The sequence below is a fragment of the Pseudochaenichthys georgianus genome, chromosome 3 (assembly GCF_902827115.2).
Source record: "Pseudochaenichthys georgianus chromosome 3, fPseGeo1.2, whole genome shotgun sequence".
In the NCBI taxonomy this organism is placed as follows: domain Eukaryota; kingdom Metazoa; phylum Chordata; class Actinopteri; order Perciformes; family Channichthyidae; genus Pseudochaenichthys; species Pseudochaenichthys georgianus.
This window is the reverse complement of record NC_047505.1, coordinates 52,439,184-52,459,290: the sequence shown is the minus strand read 5'-3', so window position 1 is coordinate 52,459,290 and position 20,107 is coordinate 52,439,184. Positions and strand designations below refer to the sequence as shown.

The following is a 20,107-nucleotide window of genomic DNA, read 5'->3' as shown; positions in this document are numbered from 1 at the left end:
CTTCCCAAACCCCGACAGAAAAGCGCTTCATTTCAAAGTCATTTTATTTGCTCATACAAGCCAATAATTAATGGATGCATCTGAAAAGCCACCTCATAAAACTGCAATGGGATACATCAGAAATGTCCTCGTTGTTGCATAGCAAGGCTGGGACTCCTACAATTAACTTAAAACATTGAAACTGCATTAAGAATTATATTTCCAAGGGGAATGTATTTGTTGCCGGGTTATGTTTGGAAATACATTTCCAATATGGTCTGTGGACTCTTGTTTGTGTCCCAGTTGAAAACCAAAAATCCAATTAAATGAACGTCCGTTAAATTATGTATCTAACGTTTTTATTTTAAGCCAAACAGAGTTATTTTAACCCTTACAAAGAAGTTGTATTCCATTTTTGTTAACCACGTGTTTCTTACTCTGAACGTAATGGGCCGAAACCGCAAAGTTTGCTTCTAATAGAAATTGATAATACTCAAAATAAAGGTAACACAACTTTGTATGGATAGGATTTATCTAGTCTGCATTACAAAGATCTGCATCTACACTAGACTCAATTCTAATTTCTGAATGATGTTAGTGGCTTAGTTAGCAGGTTGCCACACCAATATATTGGGATCATGTACCTTATCGTAAGTCTTTACAAACGGCAGAACATTTAGTGCTTGATATTCATTCATTATTTATAATATATAATCCAATCCAATCCACTTTATTTATATAGCACAGTTTAAAAACAGAGGGTTTGCCAAAGTGCTTCACAATGAACATAACATTATAATAAAATATAATAAGACACGAATAGATAAAAAAAAGCACACATAAGAATAAATACAAGGCACATAAAGGCTATGGACAGACAGTGAAAGCATACAGATCGGTATGACATGGCTCAGCTCAGACTGACTGGTAGGCGAGGGAAAAGAGGTGGGTTTTTAGGCGGGACTTAAAAGCTTCAAGAGTGGGCGACAATTTAACACGAGGGGGCAGGTCGTTCCAGAGCCCGGGGGCTACCGATGAGAACGCTCGGTCTCCCCTGGTCTTTCTCTTTGTTGTTGGGACTACAAGCAGCAGCTGATCAGCCGACCTCAGAGCCCTTGAGGGGGTGTGCACCTGTAAGAGGTCGGAGATGTACTCTGGGGCCAGCCCATTAAGAGATATATAATTGCACTTTACGTATATAGAAGTATGTTATATGTATACAAACGTACCCCATACTTCATTTAATGTTATTTTGGTATGGACACAAAGCATTCGATGCACAGAGAATCAAAAGCTGCTAGGTACCGAAAGTTGACAAGACATCCCCGGCCAACTTGTTTATTTATTCAAAACTCGTTCTTTAGATCTTATTGAGCCAATGTTGGTCTACATGTATGTTTAGATGGCCTTTAACATTTGAGAACAACGTTCAAAAGTCAATCCATTAGCCACTTTCTCAAGACTTCCTTTCAAATGACATTTGCTGAAGCATTGCAGTAGAGTGTGATTTCTTGTTTTGGATGAGCTTAGATACAAAGCAGATATCTGAGGCTGATGTCAGAAAGGTGTAAAGCTCCTTATGAGCAGCTTACAGAGGTATCATTTATTTGTACCTTCAAATGATACGACAACATCCAAAAAACTGCAGATATCAAAACAGAAACACCCCAGCAGGCTTGTCAAAACTTCTCACCCCTAAAAAAAAAACGTAGAAATTGTAAACAACTGAGGATCTATCAAGGTGACGAGGACAAATAAATCAAGACTACAAAGGGATACATGTGAGCTGGGCATCAGAAACCAAGACTTCAACACTTCACAATGCAGAGAGAAGAACAAAGACATGGATGAAGAGCAGCAGGGAGGAGGTGGGCTAAATACATAAACTAGCAGTAAGGGAGTGTTTGAGTCTGAATCAAAGTGTGTGAGTATTCGTGTGTATAACCGAGGAGTCACACATCCCTCTATTCATCCATTTAACTTCCCAGATAAGGGGGAAGAACAAAACACTGAATCAAGACGACTGGAAAACCATGAAGTTGTAAATGTTTTTCCAAATATATCAAATATCTGAAAGCCATGCAACCTGTAGGCAGGTTATAACCAATCAAACCAGATACAAAAAGTGTTCAAAAGTTGTCACATATTGAGGGGGTATACTGTTCAACCCATAACTATCGTTTTAGTGTTTGGAGCATTTCCAATAAACAACTTTAATTTATGACCGAAAGAACGAGGTCGCGGATACAAGCGGCCGAGATGGGTTTTCTCCGCAGGGTGGCTGGCGTCTCCCTTAGGGATAAGGTGAGAAGTTCGGTCATCAGGGAGGGACTCGGAGTTGAGCCGCTCCTCCTTCGCGTCGAAAGGAGCCAGTTGAGGTGGTTCGGGCACCTAGTTAGGATGCCACCTGGGCGCCTCCCTAGGGAGGTGTTCCAGGCACGTCCAGCTGGGAAGAGACCAAGGGGTAGAGCTAGGACCAGGTGGAGGGATTATATCTCTTCGCTGGCCTGGGAGCGCCTTGGGACCCCCCAGTCAGAGTTGGTGGATGTCGCCAGGGAAAAGAAAGTTTGGGGCTCTCTGCTGGAACTGCTACCCCCGCGACCCGACCACGGATAAGCGGGAGAAGATGGAGAAGATGGAAGGATGGAACTTTAATTGACCAAATCCAACTGGTTTTATGTTACTTTCCATTTTTCCGCTGAGCTGGGACATAACCATTGGGTTAGAAGACTATGAACCTACTAATGACCTAACTCACTAACAATCTTTGAATGACTGAAGGCGAGACACCCCAGGTGAATAGGGTATTTTTTTAACTTAAAGATATCAGCTAGAAATGTATCCAGTTAATTACTTACAAGAAGGCAATTGTATTTTGTATTACAAGTTTTCTGAAATAGCATGTTTAAATATGCAAATGACAATTATCTCATTAAATATGCGCATAAGGCGAGACACCCCAGGTAAATCGGGTAATTATCAGCTAGAAATGTCTCCAGTTAATTACTTACATTAAGGTAATTGTTTTTTGCATTACAAGTTTTCTGAAATAGCCTGTTTAAATATGCAAATGTTCCATTCTCTCATTAAATATGCGCATATTTTAACACATTTCAGGAATCAAAATCTGAACTTTGGATAAAGCCAGGTTCAAAATTCTTGTTTCATTTCTTAGTCATATTAGTATCTAAGGATTTTACAGAAGGGACATTGGACATCTCTTTGTATCACTCCATAAATCAGAAAATACTGTCAACAGCCCTAACATATCAATTTTGCCATGTTTTTAGGTATACAATGTTGTATAATTCAGGCTATGAATGATATATGAACAAACCCTTCTGTAAAAGCCTTCATAATATTGATAGGAATATAACTGGAAGGTTTGGTGTATTGAGATCAGGTCTCCCTTGAAAAAGAGATCAATGATCTCAATGGGATTGATAAATAAAATAAAGGTTTGAAATGTAATGAAAACGTGCTACTGAAGTTTAAATTTCGAACTCAGAGTAGGAGAAAAACTCATTTTGAGAAAAGGACCTTTAAAGATTGCAGTGAGGCGCTAGCTAAGCCCTCCTGTTCTTCGGATGACAGCTTGCGCCTCGACGCACTCCGTGAAGGTATTTCATAATCGGGGTCATTTGGTATTTGTATAACCTTGCTTCGTGCAAGTGACAATTGTTGTCGTCTTCTCTGTGAACGTTTTTTTCGCCGTTCTTTTGCCATTTTGAGATTTAAATTTCCAGCAGAAAGTTAACCAGGAAGTGTTTTAGCACACCACGTGAGGCTTCTGAACGAATCACGTTGTCAGAGATTGACACCAGCCAATGAGATTTCGTTTCTTGGTTTAAGACCCCTTTGTGCTTTCACGATTGGTTGCTGATTCAAAGGAAATGACCATATTTGGATCTGATGCGATTGTGCAGGAGAGACACAGCTTTCCAACGATATCCCTGATGACATGGTGCACACAGCGGTCGCGGTACTTTATGTTACGTTAGAATGCCCCTCCTCTGTCCATATTGGAGAAAGTTTTAATTAAAAACCCCTTTGGGAAGGGCATCATATCTGAATTCTACGATCTCCTGCTGGCGTTCTCCTCAGAATCCTCGAACTCTAGACTCGATGCCTGGAAAAATGACTTACAGGAAAATCTAACATTGGAACAGTGGAGCCAGCTTGTAAGGCGGCCCAAACACAGACGGGTAATACGCGCCTAAAGCTTCTGCAATACAAGTGGCTAATGAGAGTGTATATTACACCAGAAAAACTGAATAAATATAACGCTAATATCCCAGACACATGCACCAGATGTGGGGACGGAAAAGGCACACTGTTCCATTGTCTATGGTTAAGTCCAAGAATAAAGGGATTCTGGGAAGAGGTTAGGGTAACAGTACAGAATATTTTAGCGATCAGCTTAAAGCTGGAACCAAAAATGTTCCTACTTGGCCTATATCCGGATTAGGGATGCCAGCGATTATTCGATTATTCGAATATTCGCTACAGCCTCCATAATCGAATATTATTTTTTAAAATCGATTTTATTTATATATATAATTATTTTTATTTATGTTTTTTTTTTTTTTTTTCTGGCTTAGTTTCAACCAAAATATATATAAATATATATATGCTAATAATAGTAATAGTATTAATAATTGTAAATGGTCATTGGTCACACCACCAGTTTGTTTTACTGTAAACTTGGAGGAAGCCTGCGCAGAGCAGACTGCTGCTGCAGCACGCTACACACCGACCCCGGCCCCACCCCCACCCCCCCTCACACGTGCGACTAAAGATGAACAAAGCGGCAGGTAAAAAGAGTAATAATATCGAATAATCGATTATTATTCGCCGGGGCTGCCGAATAATCGATTTTCATTATGGTCAGTTTCTGGCAACCCTAATCCGGATGGACAACAACGTTATAAACAAGTTGTTATAGATATGTGTTTATTACAAGCAAAAAGAGTGATTGCCTTAACATGGAAACAGTTGGGCAGACCGAGTATTGCACAGTGGTTTAGGGAACTTTCTTTATGTCTGCCTTTAGAAAAAATCACTTACATTCTCAAAGACAAACAAGAACTGTTCCAGAAGGTCTGGGGACGTTTTATAAAGTACACCAAGAACAACGACCTATCTCAATTTCTGAACGAACCTGGCGCAGGATAATGCGATAATGCTATAATATGCTATAATATGTTAAAATGTAAATGACTGTGGTATCCTCTGTAGAAATACGGTCCTATTGCTGGAAAACTGGATGGTTGCCGATGTATTAGAGTGCCCTTGTGGTATGTACCAATTTAATTTAGTGTTGTTTTTCTTTAATGTAAAGTAAAGTAGTTGTCCTGTGTATATATGTATTGCTATGTATGTGATTTTTTGTAAGCTGAAAATCAATACATATATTGATAACAAAATTAATACTAACTTTTTGGGGAATTTAGGAGAAATCTACAGACGCAAATAGACGATAGTAAAAATAAACACTTAAATGTGTATTTTGTACGTTTTCCTTCCAAACGCCTGAAAGAAAATAGCACAAAATCTCAAAATTGACCAGTGCATGAAAAACGATGTTATTGCCTTAAGTGAAGCCAACGCAGAAGTACATTGGACCTGCATTCTCTCTAATATCCAGCAGGGGGCGACTCCAATGGTTGAAAAAAGTCAATTTCGATAGAAGTCTATGAGAAAATTCCCTTCTAATGACCCTACTTTAACTCGATTGTCAGTTTTGTTTCCGAAAGATATTCATGAGAATATCGGAAACTCATACAGTCAACCTGCAAGAAGGTTACTATCAATCAAACATGATAGTAAAATGTCCCAACACATATTTCTGTTACATATGTTGGAGGTACAACACATTTCTCTCCAGCCACGAGTATCCAGCACTATTTTACCTACACACCTTAGCATCTTAAAAGTAAGGCCGATGTTTGTACTAGTGTTTTTCTTCTTAAATGTCTTTGAAATATTTTGAGATTTGACTCAAAGCAAGGTAGGGTATACTTGTACTTTTTATTAGTCCTTCTATTAGAGATGTGTCGGTTGTTTGTGTTTGTTTTTAGAGTGTGTCAGGATGGATCCCGTGTCTTTTTTTCGGCAAACAAAATCTACCTACGGGTACAAATAAAGAACCTGAACCTGATGAGTAAGTGCTATAAACCTGCATTCTTTCTAATATCCAGCAGGGGGCAGCTGGTTTCAGAAAGACGTCTAGTTGTATAAAAGTCTATGAGAAAATGATGCGACTTCTCACTTAAATCATTACCTCAGTAAAGATTTTCCGGATTAATCTATGGTCCAATTCTGGAGATTTAGTCTTCTTCTTATGTCTTCTTTAACATGCTGTTCCTTTGCTAAAGGATGGTCCCATGTATAGTTGAATAGATGATAAAGCAGGGCATGCATTATGGCAACGCACATTGGGATTGACAAGTCGCTACAACGCACACATGAGCATTTGTCATGCTAATGCTATCTTGCCTCTCCAGGAACTACCCTATCAGCCACATACGGTCAATTATAGCGCCATAAAACTAAATGCCAAAAGCCAAAACACCAAACAAGGGGGTTCAAACCGCTAGTCAACAAACCAGAAGGTCCAATGTCCAATCCTTCAGCTTTACTTGAACTACTTCCAGAATGTAAAGGGGCCCACCACTGTTTTTACAGATTCTGATTAGTTTATAGACAGCCTGTAGAAGTTGAAGCAGATGATGGACAGTTTTCATTATTCTGTAGCACCAGATAGAGATATCCCCTGATGATGAACCCTTATGATGAAATCCAAATTAGTAACATGACGGCATGTTACAAACTGAAGGTGTGGGGAATGAAAAAGATGTAGTGATCGTCTTATGTTAGACAATACAAACTGCATTATGAGAAATGTAAGTTCCAGCAATGTTGTATCTACTACAGAATAAGTGCCCCTATAATTAAATGATCCTAATGTTCGAAATATCTTTTTGCGTCGTTGGGTTAAGCCCCTGTCACACTGTCCCGAAATGGACACCCGATGGACACGCGATAAAATAAATGTTCAAATTCGGCTGTGATCGTAGCAACATCGCGCCATTCGTGAGGGCATCTAAGCCATCGTATGACCGCCGGTGGAGTTCCTCAGGCTCCGGCAGCAACTTCGTGAGCGGCAACTTCGTAAGGCACTCGTGAGGGCATCTTGTCAAATCGTGTCATCTCCGTGTTATCATCGGGCATTCGCCCTCACTCTGATCGGGGCGAATGCCCGATGGCACCGAGGATAACACGATGCCCTCACGATGGCCTCACGAAGGGCAACATTGACACACAAATTCAACACGAAGATGAACCTTCTCGAGGTCCTTCGGCTATTTTTTAGCATGCCAAAGATTTTGCCTCCGCTCACGAAGTTGCTGCCGGAGCCTGAGAAACTCAGCCGGCGGTCATACGATGGCTTAAGATGCCCTCACGAACGGCCCGATGTCGCTACGATCACAGCCGAATTTGAACATTCCCTTTATCGTGTGTCCACCTGGTTGTTTTATTGCACAACAAAATCATGTAAACATATTATGTAAATAACCCGATTTGTGTTCTGTAAAACTAAAAAGGATATAATATATTATTTTGAAGGCGAGTTGACAGGAAGTTGTTGTTGCTATGGAAACAACATTAAGGAGAAAACTTAATATTTTCTACATATAAAGACGGATAAAGTAGAGAACAAAGTCTGAAGATATCAGTATAGTATCATAGTACTTTAACATAATTGTAATTGCAGTTGTATGTCTTAAATATAATGTCAATGTTGCCTTCGTGTGTGGTTCGGGGCCATCTACGTGCGAAATTCACAATTCAATATTCGTGTGTCCATCGGGTGTCAACTTCGGGACAGTGTGACAGGGGCTTTAGCGAGACAAAGAAAAGGACTGAATGGAAATAAAAGGAAGTGTACTGGTATATTTCCATTCAGTAGACTTATGCAATAGATATGCACTTGGCCTCAGTCACACATTATGTGGGCGCAGTTTGAGAGAAAAGGCTGGATTTATAAATGCAGTAATGCTCAGCGTCTGAACCGCGGGACGCTTGCCGCCCACACAAGTAACCTATAAGCGGACTTTGGAAAACATTCCTGTGTAAAACAGGTTTCTTTGGCAGCCTCAGCTAACCGGCAGGTTTCATATGAAATGTGTATTTGAAGGTGTCCACAGCTCAATATGTTCGAGCGAGGCTGAGCTGTTTAAAAATGTAAAAAAGAAAAGAAAGAGGAAAAACTTCTTCAACAACTTTCTTTAAGGCGGCAGAGTGACTGGCATTGAGCCAGAGATCGAGGCAGTTGAAGAAAGTGATGCCTTGTGAAATAAGCAGGCGTTGGATGGATGGATGTGACAGCTTTGATTTGCTTTTTCTCACATTCCCTGTCCTGTTAGATGTCCCCTACCTCGTGATCCCTTCATATGGCATCTTACATTTGAGCTTCTTTCCATTCTTTTTCACGGAAGACTACTGTTTTTTATCCTTTTAAGATTGCCTTCGGTTCAAAGTTACGGGAATAAAACACGTATATTCCAAAGAGTGACTTTCACATCATTTGAAATTGACACCTTCAGAAGCTAAAAGATTCATCGCGATAACATTATGATGCATTTTAAAGGATAGCTTAAATCCTGGGAAATTAGAAGACAGAATATTTTATTGACTGGATAATCAAGATTTTAAAGAGATCAAACGATAAACTTCAGGCCGCATTTGGCAAAGTAGATAAACGCTGAAGCATTTCACAGCGTGGAAGTCTCAGTTTGTTTGCAGATAAACAGATGGCATTTTAACAAGTTCGCATAAATCTCTTTGATTGAAGGAAGAGTTGGCATTAAAGACGCAGAGAGAAAACTACGATGCCTTTGGAACAACATTTCCCATTTCAAAGGCAAATAGAGGACATCTGATTTTAACACTCACATTCAAAGAGAGCAGAATCTTATAACGGCTGTCAAAGCTAAATGAAATATTACAAATAATAAAATACACATCACAATATATCAACAGGATGTGGATGTCCTTGATGTTAAATGTACACTTGTTGTGAGTATTATCGCCTCTTTCCTCATGACAGGATGTTTACAAGACGTTTGTTAAATGTTTGGGGAAACTGTGAGGTGTTGGGATGCTTCGGGTTTTGAGACAAAATGTTTTTTTCTCATTGATGTGTGAAAGGGTAATAATCCTCTGTGTTCATCGAAGAAATAGAAACCAACATGTCGGGTCATTCAGGGTTATTTATAGAAAATGGTCTGTTGTTATTTCACAACACACTTCATTGGGGTCTTTAGAGCTTTTACGCTTCACTGAATACAGAAAATAACCCAAACAAAATTGTCTCTCCGGCGACAGCAATGTGCATCAAGCATTTACTTTTTGAATTCCACCCATCGACCCTGGATCTCAATATTTCACAGCGTTACTCCACTGCTTGTTTCAGTAGTTCGGGCACAACCTCAACTCAGTTTTATGCCGAAATCTTTGCAGTTGGTGCACAAAGAATGCTACGACCACCTGCTACGATGGGAATGTCCATTCTACGCGTCTTATATTCCTTTGCTGCTAACCTTAATTAAACCGGGACATGATTTTGTAATATCATTATTATTCAAAGCAGTGTTTTAATATGTGTTAAGGCATGTCTAGAGGGGGTCTTTAAATATAACTGACAAACCATACCATTATGATAGGTATTTAAGTCGCACCATTATATTTTGCAACAGTGTGATATCAACAATTAAAACATTTTTGCCAGATCTGATTATAAGTGTGCCGAATAATTGTAATTATATCACTTCCTTCTGAAATTCTGTATCGTCCACGGGCATGTACGGTACACAAACCATATTATTATCACTAAAATCCACATTATCTTTTAACCAAAATGTCCTAAAATCACGTATATAGTGTTAAGATGTCCTGATCGTAGATGGAAATTGGTTTAATTTTGTATAAGTTAATGAACTACTTGGGAACAGATAGGATTTACATTATAGATATAACATTATATGACCATTCAAAAGCACAGGTTTAGATTGACTATAACCCTTATTACCTAATCAAAGATGTACCTTTTAGTCTCTCTCACAAATCAGATTGCCACGTGCATGTTGTTGAACACACATAGGAGTTAAAGGATGCACTTAAAAGGAAAGTATGGAGGAAGGCAGACGGTTTGCAGTTGATGATACGGTGATGACTTGGTCTGATTCTCGAGCCTCTCCTTTTAAAGAATGAGGCCAGACGTCATCACTGGAGGTGACTCTGATTGGTTTCTGCAGGGGAAGCACACCTGCAGTCAGAGCTGCACTTACACAAACCTGTCAAATGCTTCAGCTGCTTTTCTCCGAATATCACAGCGAGGCCTTATCTTATCCACTTCAAACAGCGATGTGATGAATCTCTAATGCGAGAGAACTGGAAAACTATTATCTAGACTTGGCAGCTTTTCTTTGGCCGGCCCCGTCGTCCCACAGTTTCCCCTCGCTCTTATTCCCCATCTCCATAAAGTGTACGCATCTCTCCCTGTTTCCCCCTGTGACGAGCAAACAGACCTCCTGTTAGTAAAACTCTCGCATCTAACACCTCACAAAGAGAGGACACTTTGTACTGGCCTCGCTCAGACGGCTCAGTATTACTATGGTTACTGCTTATTGTGTTCCGATGGCATGTTTTCTGGCCACCACAAAGCATGTACCTGCAATTAGTTCATTAATGTTTCAATTAGCACGTTCATATTTAGAGACATGCACGTGGTTTGTAGCTATTATCGTGCATGTTTCAATCACACAATTAGCATACTTAGAGCAACACGTGTATATTTAACTGTGACGAAGCGTGTGGGTGTGTTTTGAATGAATCTCCCTCGGATGTGTGAGCTGATGTGACATTGGGCGCTTTGTGTCTGATAAGCTGTCATTGAGCTGCCGGCGGGTGGAGGTTGCCGTCCATGCTGAGCAGCGAGAAAACAAGCGGCCTGTTGGCGAGGGGCCATAAAACGCACAATTATACCTGGTTCAATGCATCAGGGGTTTCTCAAAGACAAAAAGGCAATCAATGAGTGGCTTTGTGCTTATTACATTTGGGCATTTTGCAGCAGGCAGTTTAATTCCGGCTGAGAGAGAGAGGATAAATGGCTGGGAGGATTTACAACGGGCTAATCACTGATATGGCACTGTGACCTCTGACCTTTCACCTCTTTACCATCCTCTGCCTCTTTTGCGGCTGAGCTTTGAACTGACGCTTACTCCGGAGCCCTGATTTGACTAAAAACTCTGATAAAACACTCCCATAAATGACTCCAGTGTTGTGGTTTAAAGAGCCCTGGTTGGCGGTGTATAGCAGGGTACCAGGCTTCCCTCTAGTGGCACAGGGAAGCGATGAACCGTGTCCCTAAATAAGTTGTTGTATGCCTCAAAAGGATAAAAGGGGTAAACGGGATAGTGAAAACCGATGGGAGGAAAAGTCCTTCGTGGCGTAAGGCGACGCCGTGTTGGGAAATCCTTCCAGTGCGAGATGTTTACTTTATATGCAAATCAGACACCAGAGGTCTTATTTTAAGGCCTCCTTTTTCCCCCTGACTTTTCAAGAAAGAAAGCTTTGATGTTGGCAGGAAGGATCGATGCCAGGGAGAGAAAGAGGGGAGGAGGAGGGAGGAGGCAGGATGGAAATGTAGGCTGCTTCCAAAGGAGGGGTTTGGAGAGCCTTAAATCATGGATCCTACGCTTTATGAAACACAAGTGTCCATCGGGGGCTGCAAGGGACGTTATTTAACGCCCCCCGTCCTCCCCCTATAGTAGCTACGCATCATCTGCACATACAAATAAAGTTTGTAGGGTCGCATCGCTTACCCCAAAGGATGCTGGGTACACAACTGTTTTGACCTTACTGCGCCATTTATTTCTGTTTCATTTAGCCCACTCTGTCGGAGCAGTTGTGGGGTGAATGTGTGATGTGAGGTTTCTCCGCAACATCCTTCCGTCATTTCAGGCCTGCGGAGCCGCTGCGGAGGAGCAACTTTATGAGGACACACACACACGCACGCACGCACACACACTACAGAAAGGTTCAAGATCAAGTCGGCTCGTCTGAGAATCTTTGCAGGATGTGTGCAAATAAGCGCATTAACCTCCATGCAACGCGGATTATTACACATGGTTGTATCATGTAAAAAGGCCACTCAACACATTGATAGAAGTCCAACAACTCTCAGAATAAGAAATAATCAGCCAACAAGTGCAGAGGAAGCAGCAGACACCCTGAAAGCACATACTCAATTAATGATTCAAAACAAAAAAACCGCACGGTATAATCCGCATCTACTTACATAGTGGTGATGTTTTTGAATAACTCTGCTATGTCAATACTGGTCCCATTGTTCCCAGTTTCTTGCAGGGCCAGTAAAGGGAAAAACCTGCCGTTGTCGGACTTATTGCAATAGATCTCTATTTGAGAGCAGCTGCAGGTCGGCGGGCAGTCCAGCATGGAGCTCAGATAGTCCTGGAAAACACTCATCAGGAACAAAACCCTCCACCAGCAAATCCGGATCGAGTGAAACCATAGATCCATGTCTCCGGGTTGAAAGGGGGGAGAAGAGGTCCCGATGTCCTCTGTGTTAGAACAGAAACAGGAGAGAGAAGAGCGGAGGAGAGTGGGAGGAAGGGAGGAAGGAGGAGGATGGTGCGTACAGAGGAGGCTCTATGTGAGCGTTGCTGCCGGTAAGGATGGCTGCTGTAGTGTCCTTGCGCGTCAGAGATTTGGTGAAAAAAAAAGAAAACTCAAAAATAAGAAAGGGACGTAATAATGCGAGGCTCCGGTGGTCCTCCTTTCAGCCGCAGACGCATGGTGCTTCCCCCGGAATCCGTGCTGCTGATGCCGTCGTGTCTCTCCGAGCAGGACCAGGACGACTGGCTGGAGCGCAGAGAGAGAAACCAAATGAGAAGTTGGAGCATCAAGTCCCTCCTACCGGCTACAGTCACTCTGACACCTGCAGACACCGCAGGCTCCACCGCGGGAGAGAGGGTGAGCCACAGAGCTACAGAGAGAGGGGCATCAGGAGATATGGAAACAAGAAATATCCAAATCAAATACAAAATAAATGATAGGGACATTATATTCACAGTTAAGTGCATAAAAAAGCAATAATCACCATAACTACGGAAGCCCTAGACTGGAGATGTGCGAGATGTGACTATTACACCATTATAATAAGATGTTTATGTGGTCTGTCTTTTTTACAATAAATATAAAGCACTATTGGAAATATTATAATGTACTTAAACTATGGGATATATGCTTGACTAGACTGACTTGTAAGAAAGTATTTTGTTTAACATCCTTATAAAAAGCTTATGAATAGATTTTGACTATTGTCATAAGTTTATATTTGACTTAATTAACATGAACAGTACATATATACATATCAACAGAATACAATTACTATTTAATATTTATCAACAAATATCGATTTAACAATATTAATAAACACAATTGAAGTCTTTAGACATTATTTGTGTGCACATTGTGATTCTTTTGACTGATGCATACAATATGATTTACAACTTTGGAGAAAATAATCACCAAAAAAGGTTGTTACAATTATTAGGATGCACTATATATATATATATATATATATATATATACAGTACAACAATACTACACATATTTGTATTTTGACACATATTGGTATTTTTCCGATCTATTTATTTTGCGATATCAATACAATTGCGTTTAATTGTGCCACCCTATCCTAAACTGCCATGAGTTAAAGATTTGACTACCTGTTGACCCATGACAAGTTACTGGGACGTGTCTCCATGCTTTAATGTTCAAAAACCTCTTTATTCTTCTCATACTGTCTGTGCTGCAGCACCTCTGCACCCTCTGTCTGAAACCAGAGTCCAGTCTGCTCTGATCGGTTAGCTGGCCGGCTCTGTTGTGATTGGTCAATTGCTTAGTGATGTCCCGCCCCTTAGCCTATCACGTACAATGTGTTGGAGCGCTAGCCAATAGAAGCGCGAGTTGTACATAGTGATGTCAGCCATCATGGGCTCCCATATAAATACAAATGGACATTCTCTTTCAGCTTGAGATAAATAACACAACAAAGTACGATAATGTCAATCAAATGTCACTAAATCCATAGTCATTAGATCGGTGTAGAGAAGTTACGGAAAGTGGTGGTTGATTCAATAAAAGGACTTTCACCAACAATCAACAGAAACATGATATTTAATGTAAAGTGTAAACTCTTCTCCGTCACATTCACAGTTCATTATGTCTGCATATAAAGCCTGTGGGAAAATGTACTCATAAGAAATGACTCTGGAAAAGCTGCAGATAGAGCCATGAGAAATGACTCTGGAAAAGCTGCAGATAGAGCCATAAGAAATGACTCTGGAAAAGCTGCAGATAGAGCCATGAGAAATAAATGCAACTGATTATTCAATGTTTAATGTTGTTTTTATAGGCAACAATTTAAGCTTTGTTAGTTCCAGGTTCAATATGTGCAGTAAGTTCATTTCAATACATTTTGAAATACACATTGAACCCTCCACTAGTACCCATTTTTAAATGTTGGCCCACTGAGTATTTGAGTTTGACACCCCGGATATAAAGCATTGTATTTCATTGATCAGATAAAATAATAAACATGTGGTTTTATAAAGGTAGGTATTTAAAGCACAAAAAGACAAACGTTTCGCCAGAGAATAAACACGAGTTTCAACTGAACATAACTAGGGATGTCCCGATCACCTTTTTTTGCTCCCGATCCGATTCCGATCATTAGATTTTGACAATCTGCCGATACCGATCTTTTCCGATCCGATCTGTATGCAATGCATTAAGAGAAAAAAAAGGTAACAGATAACGGCTGGTCATCCAACGCGATGAATTCTATCTTGGCTGTTATTTTTTTTTACCTTTTCCCTGTTCTGGGGCAGTTTCTCTTTCCTTTGTTGTTGTTGGTGTTTGTTTCTCAGGTAGCGTATTAGATTGGTCGTGTTGAACGTAGCTCTGTTCTTTCCACCACGCGGAACCTCCGCCTTGCAAACATTGCATCTGGCTGTTACACTGCCTTCGCTTTCAATTTTATAATACTTCCAAACTCCTGACATTTTCTCTGTCCCGACTCCCGAGTCACCAGCTGGACGTAGCCTCTCGTTAGCTTGCTGCTACTATCAGACACTGCGCCCACTCTGTTGCTTTGAGAGGAATAAGCAACCAGGTCTGAAAACAAGCCCAAAGGAAGCAACACATACATGATGTTGTGTGATTTTAAACCAAAACTAAGTCCTCAGGATGACTTTAAGACGTGAACATGGTCATTTTTGTTTTGTAACATTAAATAAAATTCTAAAAAAAAATTAAAATCCGATCCCCGATCACGTGATCGGATCGGGACATCTCTAAACATAACAGCTGGGTTGCAGTATAGCTCTCTCTCACATGCATATGTGGCTGTAATGATAACAGAGAGAAGTGAATAACCTTTCATTTGATCTATTTATGAGCTTATTTCCATACCACCGACAGGGAAGATCTAATTATCAATAGTCATTCATAAATATTCAAAGGAGGTAATGAAGCAAATTGAACTACAGGTTCATTTCTAGAAGTTAACCAAGGAGGGTTCACAGCACGAACACATATTACCAACTGGAATACAATGCACGTTGTCGTTTCTAAATACGAGGCCAAAGCAGGAGGATGTCAGTGCGCAGAATTAGTTTGAAATCATTTGTTGCTGTGAAAATAACAATCACCAATATAATGTGTACAGGCTGTGCACTTATCTGAAGCAGCGGGCAAAATGCTCCCAAAACACACCGTGGAAAATCATAGAGGAATGAATGTCTGTCACGTCTGTCTTCACTGAAGGACAAGTTCTGGACCAATGCATGATAACATATGTGTTGCTAATCACTGGCCTAGAGCAGGAAGAAGCCATTGTTTCTATGTTTGCAGATGATTTAACACTCTATGTATGGAGGCGTGTGGCGCAGTGGGTTGTGCGTCGGTGATCGGATCAGGGGGTCACAGGTTCAAACCCCACTGCAGTCAGCATATCGTTATGTAAAAATGTAAGGTTGCTCCTTCGACATGTTCACCTAAACTATTCATATAGATAGAGAATAATAGCGGACCTAAAACTGAACCTTGTGGTACACCATTAGTGATGTTTAACCACTCAGAAGACAGCCCATCAAACTGAACACATTCATTCATTTAAACAAATGCACATGTTTGGGACTGTTGCCATCCATTTTTGTTCTATTTAAGTTTTAAGTTTCTTGTACATACACATGTAACCTCCATCTAACAGATCATCAATCTAATTGCAATCAATTCAATTGATTTTAGTCAAGTTCGAGTCCCGCTGCAGTCAGCATGTCGTTGTGTCCCTGGACACTTCACTCCAAATTGCTCCTGTGGGGATTGCCCTCAGTATTGAGTATGTAAGTCGCTTTGGATAAAAGCGTCTAACAAGTGACATGTAATGTAATGTATAGAGAATTTGAACAGCTCTTATCATGGCTGCCAAGTGGGTACTTCCGGGTCATTTCACTCGAACACTGTGACTAAACTGACAATTCGACCGCAGCCAAAAACATACAACGGCACGTAACAGCGCATTTGTGTGCTCCTTTAGAAAAAATGAAATGTGTAATCTCCTCTGAAGTTTGTTTGAAAGTTCTGTCTGAGAGATTCTGGGGGCAGATGGCTGATAATAACAGCCACCTGTCAAAGTGCCGCTGACCTGATCTGAGACGAAGTTCCACCTTTTATAAAAACGGATATGAAAGCCCTCGGAGAAAGGTCTTTTCAAGTGTCACCCAGAGCTCTATCAAAACGTGATTGGTTCCTCAGCCGCTTGATCCCATCCTATGTGTCCTCGTCTTTCAAAATACGTCCGTGGATGAAGTTGGAAAAAACTTGCTTATCAAGTACATGACAGCTTTCCATCTCCAATCAGATGGGAATGAGTAGAGCCATCCATCACTCTCTTGTTCTATTTAGCCATTAAAATCTATCAGCCGATCTCCTGGACTTTCTTTACTTCCCCTTTCAAAAACCTTTCTCATCACGGCGTCTGTCATCAGAGCTACTCTTTCTCTCTCCAGACCATCTGCAGTCTGACGTCTCGCCTCCGACTTTCTCCTTCCTCCCGCTCAATCAATTACCATCCTCCGTCGGCTCGTCAGCGGCGCACGAAGCCTGTCTCGTTTAAATTGTGTCTTCGCCGTGACATCTACCTACTTTCAGTTCTTTAGAAGCTCGGCTGGTCTGCTAGAATCAATCAGGGACACCCAACATGGCTGCACAGCCTTCAAAGGGTCTAGCAGGAGATGAAGGGCTGCAAGAGCAGAGCATGGAGTTGGAGGAAGTTTTCTGCCATCTCTGCGAACTGAGCAACTTAAAAGACGACACCGGAGCGATAGGCACGTGTGCGATACAGAACCGCAGCGTGGACTTTAGCAGAACATCTATTAGCTCTTCCAACGATATACATCTCGAAAGGAGTACAAAAATGCTTAGACCCTGAACAGAGTATCCACAGCCCTGACAGTTCATCTGAACATCGTGCAATCACAGCAGAGACAGAGAAGACTCAATGTTGAGCAGAGCATCGTGCTTTTGGTCGGTAGCTCACACAAAAATCTACAGTACATCTATAGAAAGGAGTACAAAACGTCGATGATCATAGATGCAAAATGTCGCTAATGCTTTTCAATAAAGCATTCATATTAAAGTATTTTTAAATGCAAGCGATTAGCATCGTTTTAATCATCGTCTCAGACTTGAACTTTAGCCGAACATCGTGATATCAGTTATCCCAATAAATCCCCTACCATAAAGGTCGCACTTTTATTCTGCACCGAGCTAATGTTAACAGACCCAAATGATATAACTGTGTTTCAAAAGAGCATCAATAATAAAACCAGTTGATTAGTAATCATTTTTAGAAAGATTAGCATAGTTGGAAGGACTCGTCTAGAACCAGCCGAACGTCGTGCTATCAGTTATTAGCTTTTCCTAAAGAAGTACAATGATACTTTGATTCTGCACAGAGTTCATAGATGCAAAATACTGTCAATGCTTTTTAACAGAGCATACATATTTAAATCTGTTGATTAGCAATCATCTTTAGAACGATTGGCACAGTTCACTGCAAGGACTCAGACTCCGACTTTAGCCGAACAATGGCTATCAGTTGTTAGCTATCCCAATAATCTGCTACAATAACAAGGGGAACGATTACACTGTTACCCTGCACAGAGCTAAGGTTAAGAGAACCACATTTTGAAAAAAGCATAAACAATATTAGCACATTTGGACTCACAGCAAGGAGTCAGACTCGGGGTTTAGCAGAGCAAAGCTAAATGCTATAATAATTCCCAAAAGCGCTTTTATAGTAAAATCTGTGAAATGTAAATAATTATTTTGCATTGTTGGAAATAATTCAGCACAACCGCTTCGTGTTTCATTTTACCATGACTGTAGGAGTATATAGATGAGTTAAAAAGTTTGGAAAAGTTGTAGCTGAACGTTTCTCGGTACGTTCAGCATCAACAACTTTTTCATATTGAGCTGTCCGGAGGTCTTTCAAAGAGCCTGACGCTCTGACGGCTTCTGACCCGCTGACTGCTGGACTGATGTCTTTCCAGCTCTTACAGAGAAATCTGTGCTGCTGTATTTTAGACAATGTGCATCATGCTTTTTTTGTTTGCAAAAAAACGGCTGTATATTAAGGAGGAGGAGGAGGAGGAGGAGGAGGAGGAGGAGGAGGAGGAGGAGGTACAACTAATTTAAATGTTTCACGAGAAAGGACTTAAATAACCCAATATATTTGCAGAATTTCCTGGAAAAAGCCAATGTTCTATCTAGACCAACTAAGCAACAAATGGCCTGAATTATCAAAAGCAAAAGAATAAAGCAAAATCAATTGTTTTCAGCTGGTATACTTCACATACTTGCCTTCCCTCAGTGTTATGTGTTTTGTCTCTCAGCAGAGGTAGCGTCACACTGTTTTCTGTGTATTGCTTGCAGGTAATTACAGTCTTACATTCTCTTCTGTTCTGCACAACGGGAGTCAAGAATAATCTTGTATGTGACCTTACAGAACCGTGATTTTTCTTCCGTTGCTCATATACAACATGCAAATTAAGCCTATAGCCGAAGTTCATTCAGGAAGGCATTTATAGAGTGGTGCAGTGATGATGTGTTTTTGTAGGCTGACCCTGAAGGCAGCATCTCCCTGGTTCCCTTTACAAAAACACAATGTGATTTTGATTATTGCAGAAAACAAACTCTGTGAAAATAAACTCTGTGAAAACAAACTCTGTGAAAACAAACTTTAGACTATAAAGGAACTACAGCTCGGTCACATGACTTCACGCAATACCGCTAAGCTAAAGGTGGCTAAAGTTGGGCTATAAAGGAACCAGTGATGTACCTGAACGCGTTCAATGAACGATCGTTCATGAACGCGTTCATATTTTGGGCGAACGTGAACTGAAAGTACTGTATTTCCGCTAGATGAACGTAATTGAGAACGCGTTCATTCTCAGCGCTGTATAACGGCGTTCAAAAGTGCGTTCAAAAGTGCGTTCATTCTCAGCACTGTATTATAACGGCGTTCAAAAGTGTGCCAGATTTCGTATGCCTTTCAGCCGAAATCCCAGTTAAAACACACCGTAAACAGGCTTCAAAATAATGCGGAAAACCACCCAATCTGGCAACAGCAAGCTGCCTGTGACGCGTACGCGGCTGTCACCCCTGGCTGTCGCACTAAAATATAAATATACTAAATATATCAGACTCCTCACAACAAACAATGTGGAACCGCGGAACCGGCAAGCATTGAATGAATGAATGAATGAATTAGTATGGACGAAGCCGAGAGCAGCTGCAGCAGCACTCGCTTAGAGTGAGACTCTACGGCAGGGGTGGGGAACTTCCGGCCTCCGGGCCGTATCCGGCCCGCGAGACAATTTGGTACGGCCCTCTAGGTAATTTATAAACACACGCAAAGAATAAAAAAATGAAAGAAATCTAGACCGCAAAAAAATTAAACAAGCTAGTGCCT

At 40.9% G+C, this 20,107-nt stretch overlaps 1 protein-coding gene across 1 annotated transcript in view; it reads right to left on the bottom strand.

Annotated features, from left to right (window-relative positions):
- The window catches only part of LOC117442880 (NT-3 growth factor receptor-like), a 210,293-nt gene extending 197,379 nt beyond the window's left edge, over positions 1-12,914 (bottom strand). The window contains exon 1 of the mRNA XM_034078826.1: positions 12,344-12,914. Coding sequence (XP_033934717.1) covers positions 12,344-12,585 — 242 coding nt within the window. The 5' untranslated portion in view covers positions 12,586-12,914. The remainder of the gene's footprint in view (positions 1-12,343) is intronic.
- Between the last annotated feature and the right edge of the window lie 7,193 nt (positions 12,915-20,107).